The 25996-nt window shown below is 36.9% G+C and overlaps 1 protein-coding gene across 3 annotated transcripts in view; it reads left to right on the top strand.

The window, feature by feature from the left end:
• Window positions 1–14680, top strand: part of SPAST (spastin) — a 50228-nt gene extending 35548 nt beyond the window's left edge. For 2 of the 3 annotated variants that reach the window (XM_069583622.1, XM_069583621.1), the window contains exons 10-17: window positions 872–947; window positions 1234–1325; window positions 1471–1550; window positions 3518–3560; window positions 4717–4796; window positions 7360–7430; window positions 8837–8877; window positions 14394–14680. In XM_069583622.1, coding sequence (XP_069439723.1) covers window positions 872–947; window positions 1234–1325; window positions 1471–1550; window positions 3518–3560; window positions 4717–4796; window positions 7360–7430; window positions 8837–8877; window positions 14394–14516 — 606 coding nt within the window. In that variant the 3' untranslated portion in view covers window positions 14517–14680. Of the gene's footprint in view, window positions 1–871; window positions 948–1233; window positions 1326–1470; window positions 1551–3517; window positions 3922–4716; window positions 4797–7359; window positions 7431–8836; window positions 8878–14393 lie in introns of all 3 variants that reach the window. The other variant, XR_011255751.1, reaches the window with a different exon arrangement.
• Window positions 14681–25996: the final 11316 nt, after the last annotated feature.

The following is a 25996-nucleotide window of genomic DNA, read 5'->3' as shown; positions in this document are numbered from 1 at the left end:
AATCTTACAGGGTTGATGTCATAAGAGGTCATCTCTCGCGGTTCCTTCTGGCTCTGAGAATACTTGTTTTGCAGATTCTAAATCTGAGGCTTTTCCTTTTTAATTTAATTTTCAATAAAAAGAATAGATGCCACCTAGAGTACAAAGTAGAAATGGCAACCCACTCCAGTATTCTTGCCTGGAAGATCCCATGGACGGAGGAGCCCAGTAGGCTACAGTCCATGGGGTCGCAAAAGTCCGACACGACTGAGCAACTTCACTTCACCGCAAACCTCATGACCCTTTCAAAGCATAGATGCTTTGGTGCATAGAATGGCTTTAGTATAGTGTTCAAGCCCCTGATAATGTCTTAAGGAGTGTTCATAGACCACCTGGACCACCTAGAAATGCTTTGACATTTATTGACAGTGATATTGTGAGAATGGATTTTCAAGATGTTTTTAGTAGAGCAAGTTTTGTTTAGGAGAGCACGTTCCAACGTCTGTGCTTCTGTAAACACACCCTGGAGCCTACGGCTTACAGAATATTGCTGCATCCCTCTGTCCTCTGGTATTCCCTCTTCTCAGTAGTTACATCCCAATCTCAAGTCTTAGAAATGCATAGTGAAACAAGACAGAGAGATATTTTGTTTTGTTTTTTAAAGTACTCACCAGATTCTCTTAATAAATAAGCAGTCTATTTACCGGTGTTATAAGGAACAATCAATAACCCCCAAACCCCCTCACCCCTGTTCTTTAAACCAAATCTTTGGTTGCTGCAAAGAAGGGAAGTTAAATTCCTAGGTACTAGATTTTCAGTAGTGACATTAAAAAAGCTGGAAGGAACAATCTTGCGTTTTGTGGGTTTAACAGTGTCCAATGCCTTGTTTTAGGTGGGAGAAGGAGAGAAATTGGTGAGAGCTCTTTTTGCTGTGGCTCGAGAACTTCAACCTTCCATAATTTTTATAGGTAAGAACATGTCTTCCAATAGCTTAGTTGAACATTTGTAAAGTTCCCTTCTTCCAAATGTGAGGGAATGATAGGAAAGATTATTCAGAAGTAAAAAGTTTTTTAAAATTTTTATTGAAGTATAGTTGCAGAAGTAAAAAGTTTTTAAAAAGCACAAGATTAAAGACTGTCCAACAAATTGAGTAGGATACATTATATTAATAACCTAAATAATAAACTAGGTTAATCTCAGATAACTCACGTAGCTTGGCTTTTAATTAAAGTTTCATCCTTGTATTTCCTCTAGATGAAGTTGATAGTCTTTTGTGTGAAAGAAGAGAAGGAGAACATGATGCTAGCAGACGTCTAAAAACTGAATTTCTAATAGAATTTGATGGTGTACGTATTGATTATGATATTTTTTTGTGGTAGCATTTTAGTGTATGTATTTTCCAATTGAATGGCCCAAATTAGAAATAGATATCTTTATTGTGTTTTTCTTTGTTATTACTTCAAAAATATTGAAAATAATTTTGACTTATAGGTACAGTCTGCTGGAGATGACCGAGTGCTTGTAATGGGTGCAACTAACAGGCCACAAGAGCTTGATGAAGCTGTTCTCAGGTAGGGAAATTTATGTGGAAATGCACACATTACAGATGTATTTGCTCCTTTATTCATCTCACGTATTACTTGTCTCTTTCATTCTCAGTGTAAAGACTGAATTCATTGTGTTCCTGTCTATATCCATCCTCTGGCCTCTTGTTAGTAAACAAAACTTTTGAGGACAGGACCAGCATGATATCAGGAAAACTATTTATAACTTTATGGTTTTAGGCAAATTGCTTATTTCTTCTGGGTGGAATTAAAGTCTGAAAACTCCAAAACTGATTTTTATCCTGCTAACACAGTTCATGTTTGAGCAAATTTGTTCCCTTTCTACTGGGAGGACAGTTTGACTCAACTGTCCAAATTATAAAATTCTTGGACCTCCCATTCTTTTCCTGAGGAATTTGTAACATTGCCTATTGTTTCTAGGACTGGATGTTGCAGTGTGAAAGTCTGAAGCCAGCCTGCTTTTATTCACATTTATTGGTTAACCCAGTAGGGTTAGTGTCTAATCTCCTTTCTACTACTACTATTACTTTTGTGACCTTTGTTTTTGTGGTGGTTTTGTTTTCTTTTTAATTGCTTTCCTGTTCTTTGCAGTCCCATTTTTCATCTTCTGTTGTCTTACTTCTTTGAACCTTTCTATCTCATTGAGCTCTTATTTCATAGGAGCCTTTTTTTTTTCCATTAAATTATTTTCTTGGAAAGATATTGGTCACAGTTTTAACTTGCTTTATGGCAAAATCCTCTTGCGCATGTTCTTCATTTTATCTATTTTATGTTTATTGTATTCTTTCCCATCTTTTTTTGGTACTGTTCTTTAAAATCAGTCCTATGCTTTTGTCTGTTTTGCCTATTTTATTTGAATAAGGGGAGTTTTCTTGGAGAACCTAATTTTGAAAGGATGTTGTAGAAGAGCTAGAAAAGTAAGATAGCAAGGCAAATATCTTGAATTGTCCTATATACCCTGGACTGGTGGGCAGTCTCACTGACTCACAGCAAAACCCCACCTGGTAAAGAAGTGTACGTGTATGTAAATAAGAGATTGGGTCGATTTAGTCTTCTTCAACTGAAAAAGATTGGCCATTGCAAGACAGCTTGTCCTCTTGCCAGACTGATATCTCCTTACAAAGATGTTGTGTCTTTGAGTTTCTTTGTTCAGTCTCATCTTCCTTGTCATTCCTTTGCTACTGACTAGGGTCACATGATCTGCAGAGCCAGTCCTCACATGCTTGTTTAAATGTGGGGAGGTTAGTTTTATTGCCCCTCAGAGTGTTCTCTGTTTTCTCTGGAAAACTTCTCTGACAGCTGTGTCTGGAATTTGCATTGGCAGGTCCTGTCTGTATTCACCTTTGTCGGTATAATTCTCACTGCCCTAGCAGGCCTTCTTCATACATCTTAGTTCTATAAGCATTACCTGGTTTGTTAACGATGAAGTTTACATTTCTGTTTCTGTTGTTCGTGTTGGTTTTAGTTGTTTTCAGTTTCAAGGCGATAGCAGGGATCTGTTTCTTCAACTCCTTATATCAGATATTTTGTTTTAAAGTGTTAACTACTGTTAAAAAAATACAGATACATAAATGGTTAATTTAGTTCTGACAATACTAAGGATTTTTAAACATTAACTGGAATTTTCTTAAATTGTTTTGGAGTACAGTTGATTTACAGTGTTCTGTTAGGTTCAGGTGTACAGCAGAGTGAGCCAGTTATACACATACATATATCCACTCTTTTTTAGATTCTTTTCCCATATAGGTCATTACAGAGTATTGGGTAGTCTTCCCTGTGGTATATACAGTAGATCCTTATTAGTTATCTAGTCTATATATTTAACTAGAATGTTTTAAAAGAGTGACTTTTTACATTGATGACTACTAAAATGTATTCAAATGCCTTGAGCACTATACTTAAAGCTTTGGTTTTTTTATTTGCTGTTTAAATTCAAAACTGTATTTCTGAGATTGCTTGAATCCTTTTTTTAGGCGTTTTACCAAACGGGTTTATGTGTCTTTGCCAAATGAGGAGGTATGTATCCATGTTTGAACTTTTTAATTTTAGGCAGAAACAAGACCTACCATTTAACATTACTAAGTCTTCTAGTATATGGTACAGCTGCATTGGAAAGTTTGGCAGTTTCTTAAAAAGATGAACTTACTGTAAGACTCCACGGGCTTCCCAGGTGGCGCAGTGCTAAAGAATCTGCCTGCCAGTGCAAGAGACGCAGAAGACGCGGTTCAATCTCTGGGTCAGGAAGATCCCCTGGAGGAGGAAATGGCAACCCACTCCAGTATTCTTGCCTGGAGAATCCCATGGACAGAGGAGCCTGGCAGGCTACAGTCCATAGGGTTGCAAAGAGTCGGACACGACTTAGCAACTGAGCATGCATGTAAGACTCCAAAATTTTATTCATAAGATTCCACTAGAGAAATGAAAACATGTATCTATAAAGACACGTACAAGAATTTTTACAACAGCGTTATAAATAATAACCAAGAACTGCAAAAAAATCTAGTCATCAATTGGTGAATAGATAAATGTGCTCATTCCTTTTATTGCTAAATGGTACCATACCATTCCATATATGGTACTTTTACATACCGTAATATGGATGGACCTCAAAAACATTTTTTTAAGTGAGGGATGCCAGATGCAAAAGATTACCTATTATATGATTCCATTTATATGAAGTGTCTAAAAAAAGGCTATTTCTAGAAACATAAAGTAGATAGTGGTTAGCTAAGGCTTTGGGTGGAAGTCAGAATTAATTGCAAACAGACACAGGTGAGCTTTTTGGAGTGATAGAAATGTTCTAAAATCGGATTATGGTGATGGTTGCCCAACTCTAATCTTATTAAAAGTCACTGAATTATACACTTAAAGTGGGTGAGAGTCCATGTTATATGAACCCATACCTTTAAATTGTGGTTGTCTACCTCAGACCCTTAACATCTTTGGTGGTAGCAGCAGCTATTTACTTAATGCTTTATTTGGATTAGTTTTAACTCTTTTAGAAACTTTCAAAAAATTGTCATTTTAATAGATAAGAGTGAGGCGGTAAGAGGTAGAGTGTTTTGTGTAAAATCATAGAGCTCCTAAATGAGAGTTAGGATTTGAACCTAACTCCTGGATATTTTATTAAGCTAACTCTTTGGACTGATAATTCTTTAATATTTCTTTTCAGACACGACTACTTTTATTAAAAAATCTATTATGTAAACAAGGAAGCCCATTGACCCAAAAAGAACTAGCTCAACTTGCTAGGTGAGTGATTTGATTTCATCTATCCTGCAGCTTTTCTTTATTTTTAAGAAGTCTTTTTCTGTTTTGTTTAAAGTAAGCACATGTCTGAAACAAGTAATTTATCTGAATACTTGTTTTATTCTCTACTTCCTTTATCTTTTCACTTACCTCATTTTCTTATGCATGATACCTAAATTTCAGTTTCTAAATCCTCTGGAAGACATGACCTATTAGCTATTTGCTAATGATGGTACTATATTTTTTTAATAAACTTAAGTTCTATTAAAATAATTTTTCAGATGTAAAACATTGCATATTTGCCCACACCAACAGGTATTTTCACTTAAACTTGTTCTTTTGTATTACACATAATTTTTTTTAAACTTTGACATCTTCAATTTTTTTTCAATAAGTGGTGTATTAAGTAGAAACTGAATATAGGAGATGCACTCATGCGTTTTTAGTCATTGGAAAAAACTCAAAAAGTAATTTAAAATATTCGACAAGGATGTGAATAGCTAGTATTGTTAGTAAAAACTCTTGAGTTGCCAGATACCTATGAAAAAAGAACAAATTCATTCTTTGTTATTCCAGTAAAAAATCTGCTAATAATGTTTCTGCAGTTATTTAACAGAGTACATGAAAAGTAAATATTTTTTTCCTGTTCTGTTTTCCTCTTCCTCTTGACTTCCCTAGTTCTTAGTTCCCTTTAATAATCTTTTGGCTGCCCAGGAGTTCCCACTGTGGCGTCCCATTCAGGTGTACCTCTTTTTGCCCATGTCTTCTACCCCAGACCCTTCCTTCACCCTGTCTGTCCTATAGGGTGTCCTACAGATGAAGAAATCTTCCTTGATTGCCCCTCATTCCATCAAGGCAGTTCTTGGTCTAGATAGAGACTCATTAATCTATAGAGAAGTAATTGCAGTTATGTGTCAGTTGGCCAGCAATGGTTTATAGATGTAACCTTTCCAGGGCACATATTTACAACTTAATGGAGTCTCCTGGAGATGCAGTATACCTTAATCTAAAGGAATGGTTCTACTTCCTATTGCCATACACAAAGATAAACTCAAAATGGATTAAAGACCTAAATGTAAGACCAGAAACTATAAAACTCTGAGAGGAAACATAGGCAGAACACTTGGTGACATAATAAATTAAAACAAGATCCTCTATGACCCAACTCCTAGAGTAATGGAAATAAAAGCAAAAATAAACAAGTGGGACCTAATTAAATTTAAAAGCTTTTGCACTGCAAAGGAAACTATAAACATGGTGAAAAGAAAAGCCTCAAAATGGGAGAAAATAATAGCAAATGAAACAACTGAAAAAGGATTAGTTTCCAAAATATATAAGAAGCTCATATAACTCAATACCAGAAAAACAAACAACCCAATCAAAAAGTGGGAAAAAGACCCTTAACAGATATTTCTCCAAAGAAGACATACAGATGGCTAACAAACCCATGAAAAAATGCTCAACATTGCTCATTATTAGAGAAATGCAAATCAAAACCATGATGAGACACCAGCTGACACCGGTCCAAATGGCCCTCATCAAAAAGCCTATAAGCAGTAAATGCTGGAGAGGGTGTGGAGAAAAGGGAACCCTCTTGCACTGTTGGTGGGAATGTAAATTGATACAGCCACTGTGGAAGATGGAATGGCGATTCCTTAAAAAGCTAGGCATAAAAGCACCATATGACCCAGCAATCCCACTCCTAGGCATATACCCTGAGGAAACCGAAATTGAGAAAGACACATATACTCCAATGTTCATTTCAGCACTATTTACAGTAGCTAGAACATGGAAGCAACCTAGATGTCCATCAACAGATGAATGGATAAAGAATCTGTGGTACATATGTACAATGGAATATTACTCAGCCACGAAAAGGGATGCATTTAGGTCAGTTCTAATGAAGTGGATGAACCTAGAGCCTACTATACAGAGTGAAGTAAGTCAGAGAAATATAAATATCACATACTAACACATATATATGGAATCTAGAAAGATGGTACTGATGAGTTTATTTATAAGGCAGCAGTGGAGAAAGAGACATAGAGAACAGACTTACGGACATGGGGTCGGGGAGGAAGAAGAGGGTGAGATGTATGGAAAGAGTAACATGGAAGCTTACAGTACTATATGTGGAAATAGATAGCCAATTGGAATTTGCTGTATGACTCAGGGAAGTCAAACAGGGGCTCTGTGACAATCTAGAGGGGTGGGATGGGGAGGGAGGTGGGAGGGAGGTTCAAGAGGGAGGGGACATATGTATACCTATGGCCGATTCATGTTGACATTTGGCAGAGAATAAAATTCTGTAAAGCAATTATCCTTCAGTTAAATTAATTAAAAAATAAAAAGGGAATGTTTCTAATGGTGAAGACTCGAGGCATTATAAGGAACCAGTAAGTTGCTTTGTTTTTAGCGAGTGGGCCTTCCTGTGCCCTTAAAAATCAAATCACAGAGCTGTCTGCTTGATGACAAAGGCAAACTAGGGTTTTACCCTCTTATTATGTGGCGATTTTCAATCTGGAAAGGTAAAAATAACTTGTTCTTTCTTCCTTCTAATTCTCAGAATGACGGATGGATACTCAGGCAGTGATCTCACAGCTTTGGCTAAGGATGCAGCACTGGGTCCTATCCGAGGTAGGAATTCCAGAGCTTGAAACATTCAGAACTGTTTATTACACCATTCAGAAGTTTAAGAAGTCCTTATTGAGAGGTCTTTTTTATTGTTGGAAAGCAGTGAAGCTGAATCAGTGGAAAACTTGATTAAAAGTTGATACAGAGTTTTTAGACTTAAAGTTGAGTAACCTTTCTGAGAAAAGCTTTAGGTTCATTGGCCACATATGCTCTGTAGCATAGCTGCTGCTGCTGTTGCTACTGCTTCTGCTGTTTCTTCTTCCTCTCCCTGCTTTTCCATTCTCCTCCTTCCTCCTCTTCTTCCTTCTCATCTTCCTCCTTCCTCCCCCTCCCCACTTTTTTTCCCCACAACACAGGAAATGTGAAACCATTCTTAGCTCACAGACCATATAAAGACAGTCCATGGATCATTGTACCATGAACCTTGTTCTAGACAGCAGATTTTGCAACTTGATAGTAGGTTAGCAGCAAAAAAAAAAACCCTCAGGAATAACAGAGCTTTTTTAAGCAAGTGAAAAAGAATAATAAAGGGAAAATGTTCTTATTTATTTTATGGTTCTTTTCTGTATTCTAATATCGCTTGAAATTGATGTGTGTAAGGAAACTTATATAAATAGATGTTTTTACTTTTATCATTATATGTTATCTTTTGAAAAATTGCAGCAAAGTATATCATTCATTGCTTTGTTTTGATTCAAGGTAATTTGTTGATTCTGAAATACCACATCTGTCATTTTTAGGTTATGTTAACCTCCGGGTGGTAATCACTTTAGAGTAGGTGTTGCCAGCTACTTTTCCACAGGCAGCATGGGAAGTAGATGGGTGATGCTCCCAGGTTTGCACTCAGATTACTGGCTATGATGGCAAAGTAGAACATGGAACATGCAACTTCAGAATATATCTCTCACAGTCAGACTACTGGTTAAGAACTGCTGCTTTAGAGAGTAATAAATATAACCTTGAGAATATATTTTGAAACTCTGGGTAAAGCATTTTAGTCAAGCTTTCATTATGCTGGAAGCATAACATCTTGTTCAGATACTGAACTCAGAAACATTAGCTAATGTATAAATCATTTGTATTTTGGGGGATATGTTAGCTATTATTCTGAAAAAAAAAGTTGTTGGCTTAAAACAACTAATGACTTTTGTAAAGAAGTTGCATTATTCTAAGTTTAGTTTCACGTTTATAGATCCTATTGTTCTTGAGCAATATACGAAGAAACCGATGCCTTCCTAAGAAAGAATATTAGTGTAAGCATTTATAAACTGTATGTGCTCTCATTATTAATCTGTTTTTCTCTTCATATAATGATTTATATTGAACATATGCTTTTAGATTGTGAACTTTGTTTATTTAAACTTGGAAGTCTTTTTCTTCCCTAAGTGCTTCATTTTTATATTTTACAGAACTGAAACCAGAACAAGTGAAGAATATGTCTGCCAGTGAGGTAAACTGTTTTATAATTACCTTTCTTTTGTCTGGTCCTGTAGATTGTAAAACATATATTTTGTCTGGATTTTTCCAGTTTGATTAGAAACCAGAAAAAATTACTTTTGCTTCATTTCAAAATATGGAAGACTCAAATGACGATCTCCTTTGGTGTCGTTTGGTAATGCACAAAATATATTATACATAATCATTAAATCATTTTCTGTCGAATCATTATATAAATACTAAACAAAACAAACTTATAGGCAACTTGAGAATTTTATACATTGTAAAGATGACTTGTAACAGGTTAACCCCTTGATGTTCTATTCTGTTAGTTTTTCAGTAATGTTTGTTTTCTTTCTTATAAAAGCAATACAGTTTCCATTGTAACATAATTTGTTACATCTTAAAAATATGGTAGGTCCCTTTAAGAAATGCTGAAGCATTACTTTTGAAAAAAATTGCCTGCAAAATATAGAATTGGATATGCAGAATGATCATAACTGTGTATTCAGACATTTTAAATCAGATTTAAATTATGTAACTTATCTCTCAGAGCTCAGATAGCACCTGAGACATTACTAACCAAAGAGACTTCATTCTTGGCATAGAATAGAGAACAGAACTCCACTGGAGTTCGAGTGTGAACGCCAAAAAAGAAAAAAACCAACAAAAACCCCCAGAAACATGGGCTGGAGGATGGCAAGGGGTTTGCACATTGCAGAGAGTCCTGTCCAAGTATTAATAGTGAAATCTTAATGTAGAGAATGAGTGTACTTGAATTTGAGTACATTTTGGCAGTCCTCTTTCTTCATGCTTCCAAGTAAATTTGAGGTTATTATCTTCAGGCATCTTGTGCATAGTGGTTAACCAGCTACGTTACTAAGAAAGCCTTCACACTTCTTGCAGCCACAACACTTTTCCATTTCAACAGTCTAGTTTACCTGGAGTATGCATGAAACTTTTTAGGAATAAAGAATTCCACATATCATATACTTGTGTTTAGCTATGATTACCTTTAAAATTCATGTTTAAAGTATAGTTTCATGTTCCTCTTATCTGACTCATTATTTTGATTCCATATATTTCTAATTTAAAAAATATGTATTAGTACTAAGTGTCTTGAGGGCTTTTATACTTATGTATAAATTATTAACAATATCCCATCTATATATTATTTTTTAAATGTTCTTTTAACGTAAACCTAATATGTGCTTTTCTATCCAAAAAGTAAGCACTGTGCATGAATTCTTTCTTTCCCACACACCACTCTCCCTACCTTGGACTCAGGACAGGTGAACTTGGTATTTCATGTATATACCCTGTCCCCCCTAGATTAAAATTGAAGAAAGGTCTGTTCTGTGACACTTTAGGCCTCTGTCTTTGTCCCGTGAACAGACCATACAGAATGAAGGCGCTAATCAAGCCCATAAGTAATGAACTAAAACCATCAGCTGACAAATAATTTTTAGTAAGAAGTTGTCTACTAATTCCTAATCAACTTCTACAAAATCCACTGAACCCCATGTCTGCAAGTATTCCTCACTCTGTCTCAAGTGCCTCGGCCCTGGCATTTTCTGTGAATAAGGAATGGGTACCCACTCCAGTAATCTTGCCTGGAGAATTCCATAGACAGAGGAGCCTGGCAGGCCCCAGTCCATAGGGTCGCAAAGAGTCAGACATGACTGAGCAACTAACACTTGTACTTTTTCACTTTCAACCATTCGGAAGGCCACTAAAAAACCTATAAATGGTTGCTTGGATACACCTTCATTAGTACCTTATACTGATTTTATGAAAGCAAGTGGGTGGCTGCTTAGGGAATAGGAAAAATTCTTAGGAATCTGTTCATAATTATTTCATGAGAAGAGAAACCTGTTTTCTGTTGATAGTGGATTTATTAACCTTTATGTTTTATCCATCCTGAGAATTATACATACAACTAAACTTTAACATTTTTCTTCTTCATTGAACAAACTCAACTTAAACATAGTTCCTGTTTTACTTGAAGAGTAAATTGAGTCTATTTTCTTTTTTTAGTAACTCTTTTAGAGTCATGATTTTAAAACAAGGCAGTTCTGTGGCAATAGGTGTCTATTGCCATGTAACAAAACTTGCCACAAAATTTAGCAGCTTAAATGGCATGTGTTTATTATCTCACATTTTCACAGAGAAAGGAATATGGGCACAGTTTAGCTCAATCCTCCACTTCAAAGTCTCTGAGGGCTGCAGTCAAGGCATTGGTCTAGGGTTTCTTACAAAGCTATAATCAGGATGTTGTCTGGGGCTATAGTCATTATAAGGCTCAAACTAGAAAGATCTGCTTCCAGGCTCATGTGTTTTTTTGTGTTTTGTTTTTTGCCAGATTAATTTCCTCTTGTGTTGTTGGCCTGAAAGCCTCAGTTTTCTCTGTTTATTGGCTGGAAGCCACCTTCTGTTCCTTGTCACATAGGCCTCTCCAACATAGTAGTTTGCTTCATCAAAGCCAGTGAGCCAGGAAGAGAACAGAGAGTGCCAGCAGGATGGAAGTCATAGTCTTGATAACCTAATCATGGAAGTCACATCTTATCACTTTTGCTGTAGTCTGTGCTTAGGTCCAGTCTATACTCAGGGGAAGGGATTACACAAGGGCATATATAACAAGAGATGGAATCATTAGGAGACACAGCAGGAGATACCTGCCACATCTGTAAATCAATTTAACTTTATGTTTAATGGGTCACACTTGGCCAGCAAAATCTGCTTTTATATTAAGATGAGCCCTCTCAACTCTGCTTTAGAATTCTGAAAAACATTGTTGCTTTCTGGGAGCAAGGCACACCTTGAAATTGCATATCCCAAGACTAGAATCAGCAAGTTTAAGAACCTGGGTTCATTTTAATGGAGAATAATTTAAAGACTGTGTGTCAAAATGCATACTACTTTGTTTTTATTAGTTTGGGTGTTAAGTTAGCCTACTCCAATGACAGCTTAAAAATGCAGATTTTTTTAAATATCATGAATTCATTCTAACAGTACATTTATTTCAGTATTACAGTGTAACATATCTACTTGAATTATATCTTGTATTTTAAAAATATGTAAGCCATTTCATTATTTTAAACTAAATTTTATCTATTTATTTGGCTGTGTTGGGTCTTCATTGTGGCACGTGGGTCTTCCTTGCAACCTGTGGGATCTTCCATCGTGGTGCACAGACTCTCTAGTTGTGGTGTGTGGGCTCAATAGTTGTGGCACATGGGCTCCAGACTACACAGGCTTTAGTAGTTGCTCTGCAGCATATGGGATCTTAGTTTTCTAACCAGGGATCAAATCTGTGTCCCCTGCATTAAAGGCAGGTTCTTAACCTCTGGACCACCAGAGAAGTCCCTAAATTTTAGATAGTACTAAAACTTAAAACTACTGAATTATAAAAAATAACATGATGGTACCTTTTTGTGATCATTCCAGTAATAATGTGTGTCCGGTTACATTATTAAAGTTTTTGCTCCTACTGTATACTTTTATGCAATATATTTTTAACCTAATGGTCTTAATATTAATAATTTGGTAACAGCTTTTAGCTATTAGTCCTGGTTTGTGAGTTGATGTTTATAAAGCACTGAAAGTCTGGCAATAGTGAATACTGCATTAAAAAAGTGAAAGTGTTAGTCACTTAGTCATGGTCGACTCTTTGCAACCCCATGGACTGTAGCTCATCAGGCTCCTCTGTCCATGAACTTCTACTGTATAAGTGTCCATTAAATAACTGACCTGAGTCTCCTGCAATGCAGGCAGATTCTTTACCATCTGAGCCACCAGGGAAGCCCTAATTTAAAAATACATAAATAATAATGGCAACCTTTTATAGAGATCAAGGAAATCAATTTTATTTTCTTACTAATTTTCTTAATCTGTGCAATGTTGATATTAGCGAGGATATGAAGTAGTTAGATTGGGTTTTATAAGAGTAATAAAAAGAATATACTCAATCTAGATGTCTATCAACAGATGAATGGATAAAGAAGTTGTATACATATATACAATGGAATATTACTCAGCCATAAAAAAAACGAATTTGAGTCAGTTCTAGTGAGGTAGATGAACCTAGAGCCTGTTTTACAGAGTTAAGTAAGTCAGAAAGAGAGTAACAAATACCATGTATAAATGCATACATATGAAATCTAGAAAAATGGTACTGATGAACCTATTTGTAGGGCAGTAATAGAGACATAGACATAGAGAACAGACTTGTGTACCACAGCAGGGGAAGGAGAGGATGGGACAAATTGAGAGAGTTGCGTTGAGACATATTCATTACCATATGTAAATAGTAGCCAGTGGGAATGTGCTGTATGATGCAAGGAGCTCGACTTGGTGCTAGAGGGCTGGGAGGTGGGAAGGAGGTTCAAGAGGAGGGGACATATGTATATCTATGGCTGATTCATGTTGATGTATGGCAGAAACTAACAACATTGCAAAGCAGTCATCCTCCAATTAAAAATAAATTTTAGGACTTCCCAGGTGGCGCAGTGGATAAGAATCCACCTGCCAGTGCAGAGGACATGGGTTTGATCCCTGGCCCAGGAAGATTCCACATGCTGAGGAGCAGCTAAGCCCATGTGTCACAACTACTGAAATCTGCATGCTCTAGAGCCTGCAAGAGTAGCCCCCACTCTCCGTAAGTAGAGAAAGCTCTCACGCACCAATGAAGACCCAGCACAGCCATAAATAAATCAAATTTAAAATGTAAATTTAAAAAAATGCAGATAAGTATCAGTTGAAATTTTGTCTCCAGTTCTTCTTATTTGGAAGCAAAATATATATGTAAATCTGTGATAATTTTTAATTGACCACTTTGTGCCAGATTCCATTTTGTCTTTTAAAAATGCTTAGGTAAAAATTAGGTATTTATTAACTCATTTTTGTTTTATTCTATATTCTCAAAACCAATTAAAAATCTGAGAAAATAAGACCAAATTAAATATATTACAAACAATAATAATAAAATTTTAGACATAAGCATCCTCCATGTTGTATTAAGAGTAATATTTCCTTCAGAGTCCCATGTGCATCTTGTAAACTCCTTTTCCCTTTCTGAGAAACATGAATTTAGCCAGAGTATGCTTGTGGTGAGTGAGACTTGAGAATGTAAAATTTCATGAAACTGTGCAGAAAAAAAATTGGAAGGAGATAACCCAAACAGTGGTTGTATATCTGAGTAGTGGGATTGTGTTTATTTTTTCTGATTGCAAATATTTTGTCTAGCTTTCTGCAATGATTGTGTTTTGTTTTTATAGTGGGAAAATACTGGGATTTAAAATGTTAATACCTAAGAAACCAAACACATGAAATGAAAGTATATTATTTGGTAGGATTTCTTAGATAGGAAACGTACCTAATATATACTAATATGTAAAATAAGATGATTGGCATGATTTTCTAAGAATACGTCTATATATATTTTAACATTAATAAAGCATTTTTAGCCACCATTGGGTCAGCTATTGTATGTGATAATCATTTGTATTGTGTGCTTTTTTTTAAATCTAGATGAGAAATATTCGATTATCTGACTTCACCGAATCCTTAAAAAAGATAAAACGCAGTGTGAGCCCTCAAACGTTAGAAGCATACATACGTTGGAACAAGGACTTTGGAGATACCACTGTTTAAGCCTGCAGAATATTTACTTTTCAAGAGAAAAACATACCATCTTCGATGAATAGTTTTATCAGCTACGGAAAGTCAGCCTAAGTTTACAGGACTTTTCAGAGTCTTACAATTACTTGTGCACCCCAGAAGATGAACCATAAAATAAATTTGAATAAAGTATACAATGCAAATGGAATATTTTTGTTTAAGGCCTTCTTGGCTTAATGGTCACGGATATCCCAATGGGCACTGTAAGTCAGAACAGAACACAACAAAAACTGAATCTGGTCTTCTTTACCAACATAATCGTAATGTAAATAGTAATTTGTATATTATGTTGCAGATGAAAGTATTCCAGAGACGGTGAATGGTAGAAGACACAGAGCCTTTGGTGGTTTGTCTTCTGACATCTTTTCTTAAAATAGTCATTTTTCCTGTTTTCATTTCCTGCTGTTGTCATTACTATGAGTGATTGGAATGCCAAACACTCTGTTTCTTTTTCTTTTTACAAATTGTGTGCCAAATGAAACTTTTTCCTATGTAACAGTAGTAGGAAAAAGAATTTTGAAGGTTTTTTTCTTCTTCATACATCTACAGACATTAAAAATGTTTTCTTTTCACTTTTTATTTTTTCTATTACCTTTCTACCAAACAATTTGGAGAGCAATACGATAGCAGCAAAACAAATCTAGTGAAAGGAGAAGGAGAAATTTTGAAGTTTTCAGATACTCTGTCATACAACATGTAGACCAGTCCTCCTGTGATCTGTAGTATTTTTTTTCTAATATGTTTGTCAGAAATCTATTGTAGACTGTTAACTTATTCCTAATGGGATTTATTTTCTGCTAGAATTAGTCTAATATTTAAGAAAGCCAATTTTAACCACTATGAAAGTGGTTCCTGTGCAAGAGAAGGGAAATACTGGGAGCGAAGGCATTTCTAATTTATTGCTTATTACTTTCTTACTGTTTACAGGATAATTACAAGCCAGTGGATCTACCATGTTTTATTAATCCCTCCAATGAAACTTTAAAAAATTACTGAATTTTTATATTGCATACATTTTATAGGTTTCTTGTGCTCACTTTGTTAACTAAAAAGTTTTAGTCTGTTAATCTGCCTTTTGTTCCCCAAAAATGTACAGTAATTTCATTACTTGTTTGTATGTGTGGGTTTTTGTTACAAAAATGTCCTTGTAGGAAGTAGAGACTCATATCAAGGCCTTCTAAATATTGTAATAAAGGCAAATGGATATTTGCCATTAGTTTACTGGTTAAAAGTTTGTTTACAGAAATCGTCTTTGGTGCTTTTATGTAAAATGTCATGGGTGGAAAGAATAATTTTATAGTAGTAACAAATTTTTTTTTTTTAGGAAAATATCTCTGGTTTTGAGAAAATATATTAAAGTTAACTTGCCCCCACTACATAAGAATTTTATAATGAAGACATACATTCTTCTTAACTTTACATTCTTCTTAACTTTACTCTTTCTTATCTTTAAGATATATCTAAATGTAGCAGATATATGATTATATGCTGTTTGTAGTTATAACTTAAATCATGTCTCCTCTAATCATAGAACTCCCTGGATAATAAAAATGAGGGTTGAGATAAATAGAAAAAAAAAAATTTTAAGCCAAAACCATGATATTTTAGGTCATGAGTAGTATCTTTTTAAGGTCTCAAACATTATAGCATCCATTATAAAATACTGATAATGAAAGATGATGAAAATATACACGATAAGGATGATGAACATCCCAAATTAAAACATTTTCAATAAAGCTTATAAAATTTCATTTTTAAATTTTCATTTGGAAAAAGATTATTGATAACTGGTAAGTTGTATTAAAAGTCCATGGGCTTTAAACTTACAACTTTTAAACTACAAACTCCTCTAAAACTGTCATAATACTATATACATTAATTGTAGCTCATTTATTGGGAAAAGTTTTAGATAACAGACTTCACATGTTACATTACAAATTAATATTATCGTAAACATTGAGTCAGAATTATACTACTGTATGCACATCCATGTATGGAAGTTGATTTCCTGAACAAGTCTGAAATTGAACTTAGTGCTAGAGGACAATTTTCTTTGACTTACATGACCTAAGTTTTATTTTAAGCTGTGTTTCTCTCATAGAGTGGCCATAAAAGTAGAGTAATTATATGGTAGGACGTGTAAGGTTTTGGTTTGATCTTTTTCAATAAAGATAGAAGTTGCTGAGGATTTCCGAAATAATATTAGATTGTGACCTTGTAGATTTTGCATTGAGCTCTGTGTCACAGTATTCAGTAAAAGGTAATGTTTAAACCTTAGTGTGCTCTTCATGTTACTATGGCAGAGTTTTGTAAACTAAATTAAAACTTACTGATGTACTGGACTTTGAGCCAATGGAAAGAATCAGTACTATCTTTCCAGATATCTTAAGGGTAAAAGCTTATTCTAAGACAGTCTGCCAAATGAGGTTATTAGGTTTCTGACTTGCAAATATGCTTCGTGCTTGGAAAGAATTGGAAGAAAAGCTAGAACTCTAATTTAATATACAGCCGTCTTTGTTTATAGTGTACACTTCACTATATTTTGTACAAAAACTAATTCTTTTGGTAGAATGAACCATTTACAGTTTGTTTTTGGACTTTGAGTCAAAGGATTTACCTTCAAATACTTGTCTCAGTTTTACTCTGGTCTTTTGTACTTTTCTTCAGAAGAAATGAATTAAAAGATTCAGCTGCATAAGTGGGTTTTTATCCTAATGGATTGGAAATAAATTATAAACTTCATTTTGCCTTTAATTTATTTGAAACTTTTTGAGATTTCAGAGGTTGTAGTCTGGTATTGAAGGAGTAGCTTGTATTGAACTGACTCTTGCCAATAACAATTACAAACTCTGAATAAAATATAAAAAGCTGTGATTAGAAGACTAGAGAGCGGTCAAAAATGGGCAAAAACAGCACAAAATCATACTAGAAGAGATCCGCATTAACTAGGTTTCACCATGAGAGCAACATGCAGCATCTGCACTGTGCTTGGAAATAAATTCAAGGAGAATGTGGCAGTCTTAATGAGCTGAGGAGTCATTTAGTGCTCCTAGAACAGTGTGAAGTTGGGAGGGAAATTTTGAAAAGGAGAGATCTAAGTCCCAAAATCTGCCTGCAGATTCTTTTCAAATGCTTGTTGGTTTCTGAAATTATACCTGTGCAGTGTGACAGTCAAAAGAATCCAGGAAGAAGCAATCATTGAAATCCAGAGTAGTTGTAGCAGTCGCTGGGCGAATAAAGTTTGAAATTCAAACTGCAGTAAGGGGTCTAGTAAACACTCTGGTTTTCCATTGACACCCGAAAAGGGCCATGGCTTAGGAGGAAGGACAGCATCCTAGAATGAGGGCTGTACTTTAGAACTCTGGGCACAGCTGGAAGAAACTCGCTGAAACAAAGCTTAAAATCAGGCTTTCACAACATCAGGGTTATCCATTAGTACTTTTAACAGCTAGCCAGAATAAAACATTGTTAAAACAGAATCCAGAGCCTTTACAACATATTAATTCACAAAGCCCAGCAAAAATAATAAGCATATAAAGAAAAATTATATGATCCATAATCAACAGAAAATCTATAGAAGCAGAAACACAGATGACTATTTTGGAATTAACAGAAAATTATTTAACAGCTTTAAAATACATTAAAAATTTTACAAGGGAAAATGATGGATTAATGGATTAGGATTCTTAGCAGAAAAATAGAAACTGAAAACCAAATAGAAAGTCTGTGATTATAAATTATGGAATGAATGACATTGTCTGAAATTTGAAAAATCACTGGGTGGGCTTAACAGTAAACTGGGTGCATCAGAGATAAAACAGGAAGGCAGTTAATATAATTATCAAAGTGAGGCACAGAGAAATAAACAGATTTCAGACCTGTGGGACAGAATCAGTCTAATGTACATGTACTTTGAGGTCCAAAAGGAGAGGACAGGGAGAGAATGGGGCAACAGAAATATTTGAAGCAGTAATGCCTAGAATTTCCCAAAATTGTTGGAGGACATCAACTTACAGGTCCAAGAAGTTCAGTGAACTCCAAGCAGAATAAATGCGACAAAGATCACATCTGAGTACCTCCTTTGCAAAACACACACACATGCACAAAATGAAATCAATTAAATATCAAAAGCAGCCAGCAAAGGGAAATGACACTACACTTGAATAAAGCAAAAATGGTGGGTAACTTTATTTGCAACAGTGGAATCCAGGAAATGGAGTGACATTTTTAAAGTGTAAAAATTATACAATACTATGTAAAAAAAAAAAAGGTGAACAATGGACCTACTGTGTAGCATAGGAAACTATATTCAATATCTTACAATAACATCATCAAAAAAAAAATCTGAAAGAGAATATATAACTGAAATCACTTAACTATACACCTGAAACAGATGTTCAGTCGATTAACGGTGTCTGATTCATTGCAACCCCATGGACTGCAGCACAATAGGCTTCCCTGTACTTCACCATCTCCCAGAGTTTGCTCAAACTCATGTCCATTGGATGGTGCCATCCAACCATCTTATCAACAACACTGGAACTCAACTCTACATCAATTTAAAAAATAAGTGCAAGAATAAAAGTTAACCTAAAATTTTGTTTACTTAGAATGTTCAAAATACATAAAACTCATTCCAGTTGTACAAAAAGTAAGAGAATTTGTTCTTAACAGGCTGACATAGGAAATTCTTTGGCCTGTTTTTAAAAATAGTTATTTTATTTATTTGGCTGCTCCAGGTCTTGGTTGTGGCACTTGGGATCTTTGATCTTCATTGTGGCATGCGATCTAGTTCCCTGACCAGGGGTCAAACCTGGGCCCCGTGAATTGGGAGCTCAGCGTTTTAACCACTGGACCACCAGGGGAAGTATCTAAAAAATTCTTTGGGCTGATGAAAAGGAATCCTCCAAAGGAATCCACATCTCCAGGAAGGATTTAAGGACTTTGGAAATGATATTGTTGTTCAGTCATGCAGTCTTGTCCCACTGTTTGTCACCCCATGGACTGCAGCATGCCAGGCTTCCCTGTCCATCACCATCTCCCAGAACTTGCTCAAACTCATGTCCATTGAGTCAGTGATGCCATCCACCCATCTCGACCTCTGTCATCCCCTTCCTCCTGCCTTCAGTCTTTCCCAGCATCAGGGTCTTTTCCAATGAGTCATTTCTTCCCAAAGTGGCCGAAGTATTAGAGCTTCAGCTTCAGCGTCAGTCCTGCCCATGAATATTCACAGTTGATTTCCTTTAGGATGGACTGGTTGGATCTCCTCGCAGTCTAAGGGACTCAAGAGTCTTCTCCAACACCACAGTTCAAAAGCATCAATGCTTCGGTGCTTAGCCTTCTTTATGGTCCAACTCTCATCCATATGTTGCTACTGGAAAAACCTATTTTTGACTATACAGACCTTTGTTGGCAAAGTGATGTCTCTGCTTTTTAATATGCTTTTTAATATGATGTCATAGCTTTTCTTCCAAGGAGCAAGCGTCTTTTAATTTCATGGCTGCAGTCACCATCTGCAGTGATCTAGGGACCCCAGAAAATAGTCTGTCACTGTTTCCATTGTTTCCCCATCTATTTGCCATGAAGTGATGGGACCAGATGCCATGATCTGAGTTTTTTTGAATGTTGTTTTAAGCCAGCTTTTTTACTCTCTCACCTTCATCAAGAGGCTCTTTAGTTCTTCACTTTCTGCCATAAGGGTGAAGTCATCTGCATAGCTGAGGTTATTGATATTTCTCCTGGAAATCTTGATTCCAGCCTGTGCTTCATCCAGCCTGGCATTTCTTATGATGTACTCTGTATATAAGTTAAATAGGCAGGGTGACAATATACAGCCTTGATGTACTCCTTTCCCAGTTTGGAACCAGCCCTTTGTTCCATGTCCAATTCTAACTGTTGCTTCACCTGTATACAGGTTTCTCAGGAGGCAGGTAAGGTGGTCTGGTATTCCCATCTCTAAGAATTTTCCACAGTTTGTTGTGATCCACACAGTCAAAGGCTTTAGCATGGTCATTGAAACAAGTGGATGTTTTTCTGGAATTTGCATGCTCTTTCTATGATCCAATGGCTGTTAGCAATTTAATTTCTGGCTCCTCTGCCTTTTCTAAATCCAGTTTGAACATCCAGAAGTTCTTGGTTCCTGTACATTGAAGCCTCACTTAGAGAATTTTGAGCATTACTTTTCTAGCATGTGGAATGAGTGAAATTGTGTGGTAGTTTGAACATTCTTTGGCATTGCCTTTCTTTGGGATTGAAATGAAAACTGACCTTTTCCAGTCTTGTGGCCACTGCTGAGTTTTCCAAATTTGCTGGCATATTGAGTGCAGCACTTTCACAGCATCATCTTTTAGGATTTGAAATAGCTCAGCTAGAATTCTATCACCTCCACTAGCTTGTTCATAGTGATGCTTCCTAAGGCCCACTTGACTTTGCACTTCAGGATGTTTGGTTCTAGGTGAGTGATCATACCACTGTGGTTATCTGGGTCATTATCTCTTGTATAGTTCTGTGTATTGTTGCCACCTCTTAATATCTTCTGCTTCTGGTAGGTTCATACCATTTCTGTCCTTTATTGTGCCCATCTTTGCATGAAATGTTCCCTTGCTATGTCTAGTATTCTTGAAGAGATCTTCTTTCCCATTCTATTGTTTTTCTCTATTTCTTCACATTGATCACTTAGGAAGGCTTTCTCATCTCTCTGTGCTATTCTTTGGAACTCTGCATTGAGATGGATATATCTCCTTTTCTCCTTTGCCTTTTGCTTCTCTTCTTTTCTCAGCTATTTGTAAGGCCTCCTCAGACAACCATTTTGTGTTTTTGCATTTCTTTTTCTTGGGGATGGTTTTGATCACCGCCTCCTTTCCCTTGTGGCTCAGCTGGTAAAGAGTCTGCCTTCTATGCAGGAGACCTGGGTTTGATCCCTGGGTTGGAAAGATCCTCTGAAGAAGGGAAAGGCTACCCACTCCAGTATTCTGGCCTGGAAAATTTCATGGACTCTATCATGTGGTCACAAAGAGTTGGACCCGATTAAGCTTCTTTCACTTTCACTCCCGTGGAATAAGATGATCCTCCATCTATAGTTCACGCAGTCTATCAGCTCTAATCCCTTGAATCTGTTTGTCACTTCCACTGAATAATCTTAATGGGTTTGATTTAGGTCATACCTGGAAATGATATAATTGTCAGTAAATACAAAAGATAATTTTTCTTATATGTGTCTAAATACCTATCAGTTTTTTTTTAAGTTTACAGTATAGTATTTATAATATATGTAGAAGTAAAGTAGATAACAGTAATAGCACAAACGATGGGAGAGGACAGTAAACGGAATTATGTTGAAATAAGTTTATTGTAGATAAAGTTGTACAGTTGTAGTATTAAGGCAGACTGATGATGGTGCATCTCTTCCCAGCAAAGGGAACAAGGGTATGGCACAAAGTCTAGAGGAAACCAAAGACTGGCTGTGAAGAGTCCTCTCCCAGTGGAGTTACACAGGATGTGCTTAATTCCTCCAGCATTGTTATGACATCTGTGAAAAGAATGTGGTCCACTGGAGAAGGGAATGGCAAACCACTTCAGTATTCTTGCCTTGAGAACCGCATGAACAGTATGAAAAGGCAAAATGATAGGATACTGAAAGAGGTACTCCCCAGGTCAGTAGGTGCCCAATATGCTACTGGAGGTCAGTGGAGAAATAAATCCGGAAAGAGTGAAGGGATGGAGCTAAAGCAAAAACAGTACTCAGCTGTGGATGTGACTGGTGATAGAAGCAAGGTCCGATGCTGTAAAGAGCAATATTGCATAGGAACCTGGAATGTCAGGTCTATGAATCAGGGCAAATTGGAAGTGGCCAGACAGGAGATGGCAAGAGTGAACGTCGACATTCTAGGAATCAGCGAACTAAAATGGACTGGAATGGGTGAATTTAACTCAGATGACCATTATATCTACTACTGCGGGCAGGAATCCCTCAGAAGAAATGGAGTAGCCATCATGGTCAACAAACAAGTCCGAAATGCAGTACTTGGATGCAATCTCAAAAATGACAGAATGATCTCTGTTCGTTTCCAAGTCAAACCATTCAGTATCACAGTAATCCAAGTCTATGCCCCAACCAGTAACGCTGAAGAAGCTGAAGTTGAACAGTTCTATTAAGACCTACAAGACCTTTTAGAACTAACACCCAAAAAAGATGTCCTTTTCATTATAGGGGACTGGAATGCAAAAGTAGGAAGTCAAGAAATACCTGGAGTAACAGGCAAATTTGGCCTTGGAATGCGGAATGAAGCAGGGCAAAGACAGAGTTTTGCCAAGGTAATGCACTTGTCATAGCAAACACCCTCTTCCAACAACACAAGAGAAGACTCTACACATAGACATCACCAAGATGGTCAACACCGAAATCAGACTGATTATATTCTTTCCAGCCAAAGATGGAGAAGCTCTATACAGTAAGCAAAAACAAGACCAGGAGCTGACTGTGGCTCAGATCATGAACTCCTTATTGCCAAATTCAGATTTAAATTGAAGAAAGCAGGGAAAACCACTAGACCATTTAGGTATGACCTAAATTAAATCCCTTATGATTATGCAGTGGAAGTGAGAAATAGATTTAAGGGCCTAGATCTGATAGATAGAGTGCCTGATGAACTATGGAATGAGGTTCATGACATTGTACAGAAGACAGGGCTCAAGACCATCCCCATGGAAAAGAAATGCAAAAAAGCAAAATGGCTGTCTGGGGAAGCCTTACAAATAGCTGTGAAAAGAAGAGAAGCGAAAAGCAAAGGAGAAAAGGAAAGATATAAGCATCTGAATGCAGAGTTCCAAAGAATAGCAAGAAGAGATAAGAAAGCCTTCTTCAGCGATCAGTGCAAAGAAATCGAGGAAAACAACAGAATGGGAAAGACTAGAGATCTCTTCAAGAAAATTAGAGATATCAAGGGAACATTTCATGCAAGGATGGGCTCGATAAAGGACAGAAATGGTATGGACCTAACAGAAGCAGAAGATATTAAGAAGAGATGGCAAGAATACACAGAAGAACTGTACAAAAAGGATCTTTACGACCCGGATAATAACAATGGTGTCATCACTCATCTAGAACCAGACATCTTGGAATGTGAAGTCAAGTGGGCCTTAGAAAGCATCACTACGAACAAAGCTAGTGGAGGTGATGGAATTCCAGTTGAGCTATTTCAAATCCTGAAAGATGATGCTGTGAAAGTGCTGCACTCAATATGCCAGCATATTTGGAAAACTCAGCAGTGGCCACAAGACTGGAAAAGGTCAGTTTTCATTCCAATCCCAAAGAAAGGCAATGCCAAAGAATGCTCAAACTACCGCACAATTGCACTCATCTCACACGCTAGTAAAGTAATACTCAAAATTCTCCAAGCCAGGCTTCAGCAATATGTGAACCGTGAACTTCCTGATGTTCAAGCTGGTTTTAGAAAAAGCAGAGGAACCAGAGATCAAATTGCCAACATCCACCGGATCATGGAAAAAGCAAGAGAGTTCCAGAAAAACATCTATTTCTGCTTTATTGACTATGCCAAAGCCTTTGACTGTGTGGATCACAATAAACTGTGGAAAATTCTTCAAGAGATGGGAATACCAGACCACTTGACCTGCCTCGAGAAATCTGTATGCAGGAATCAACAGTTAGAACTGGACATGGAACAACAGACTGGTTCCAAATAGGAAAAGGAGTACGTCAAGGCTGTATATTGTAACCCTGCTTATTTAACTTCTATTCAGAGTACATCATGAGAAACGCTGGACTGGAAGAAACACAAGCTGGAATCAAGATTGCCGGGAGAAAAATCAATAACCTCAGATACGCAGATGACACCACCCTTATGGCAGAAAGTGAAGAGGAACTCAAAAGCCTCTTGATGACAGTAAAAGAGGAGAGTGAAAAAGTTGGCTTAAAGCTCAACATTCAGAAAACGAAGATCATGGCATCCGGTCCCATCACTCCATGGGAAATAGATGGGGAAACAGTGGAAACAGTGTGAGACTTTATTTTTGGGGGGCTCCTAAATCACTGCAGATGGTGACTGCAGCCATGAAATTAAAAGACACTTACTCCTTGGAAGGAAAGCAATGACCAACCTAGACAGCATATTAAAAAGCAGAGACGTTACTTTGCCGACTAAGGTCCATCTAGTCAAGGCTATGGTTTTTCCAGTGGTCATGTATGGATGTGAGAGTTGGACTTTGAAGAAAGCTGAGCGCCAAAGAATTGATGCTTTTGAACTGTGGTGTTGGAGAAGACTCTTGAGAGTCCCTTGGACTGCAAGGAGATCAACCCTGGGATTTCTTTGGAAGGAATGATGCTAAAGCTGAAACTCCAGTACTTTGGCCACCTCATGCAAAGAGTTGACTCATTGGAAAAGACTCTGATGCTGGGAGGGATTGGGGGCAGGAGAAGAAGGGGACGGCAGAGGATGAGATGGCTGGATGGCATCACTGACTCGATGGACGTGAGTCTGAGTGAACTCCGGGAGTTAGTGATGGACAGGGAGGCCCGGCGAGCTGCGATTCATGGGATCGCAAAGAGTCGGACATGACTGAGCGACTGAACTGAACTGAACTGAACTGAACCATTAAGCACAGTGAACCATTATCAGTTAGGGAATAGTGGGAACCCTCCCCCAAATCCAAGTTCCCAGATGCCAACTAAGGGCCAAACTGGCAAGGCCTTTCAAAGGATAACAATCCCAGCCCTGCTATTTTAGTTCTTTTCTGCACCGTGGTTCAGGGCAGGCTTTGCAATGAGGAAAAGCAACATATGTGGGATGTCATAGACCAAGTGGGATGAGGAGGGTGTCTACAATAATGGACACTTAGTCTGAGGAAGTTATTTTATGGGTGGGAGCAATCTGGAATGAGGAATAAATTCTCAAGAATAGAGAGGTGTATATATTGAGGAACGGTGTCAGCACAGATGACAAACTGCTTCCATACAGGAGACTTGATCAAACAAGTCAATGCACATTACCCCTATTGCAAGCCTGTTTCTCACTGTTTCAGAGAGAAGTTACGAATACAAAAGAATGAAACTTGTATGGTTGGGTTGGAATTGGATTTAAGAATATGAATTCATAATATAAGACATAAAAGTAGATGAAGAAATGTAGATGTAAATATGTGTCTGTGTGTGTACACATATTCTCTAGTTCTTTGCACTGAGAAAGCCTTGGAGTAATTACACCCCAAAAGCGATGAGCACACATATCACCCCTGTCTTCTAAATTCTTCACTGTCTTAGTCTGTTCAGCCTGCCATATTTTTAGGTGGCTGCCTTTTTTGTGTTTTCCTTGGTACATGGCATGTGGGATCTTAGTGCCCCTGAGCAGGGATCAAACCTGCACCCCCTTCAGAGAGAGCATGGAGTCTTAACAACTAGACTGCCAGGAAAGTCCCTTTATTTCCTTCTTTGTGCTTGC

This window comes from Ovis canadensis, chromosome 3 (genome assembly GCF_042477335.2).
Source record: "Ovis canadensis isolate MfBH-ARS-UI-01 breed Bighorn chromosome 3, ARS-UI_OviCan_v2, whole genome shotgun sequence".
Taxonomy (NCBI): domain Eukaryota; kingdom Metazoa; phylum Chordata; class Mammalia; order Artiodactyla; family Bovidae; genus Ovis; species Ovis canadensis.
This window is presented reverse-complemented; position numbering and strand designations above follow the sequence as displayed.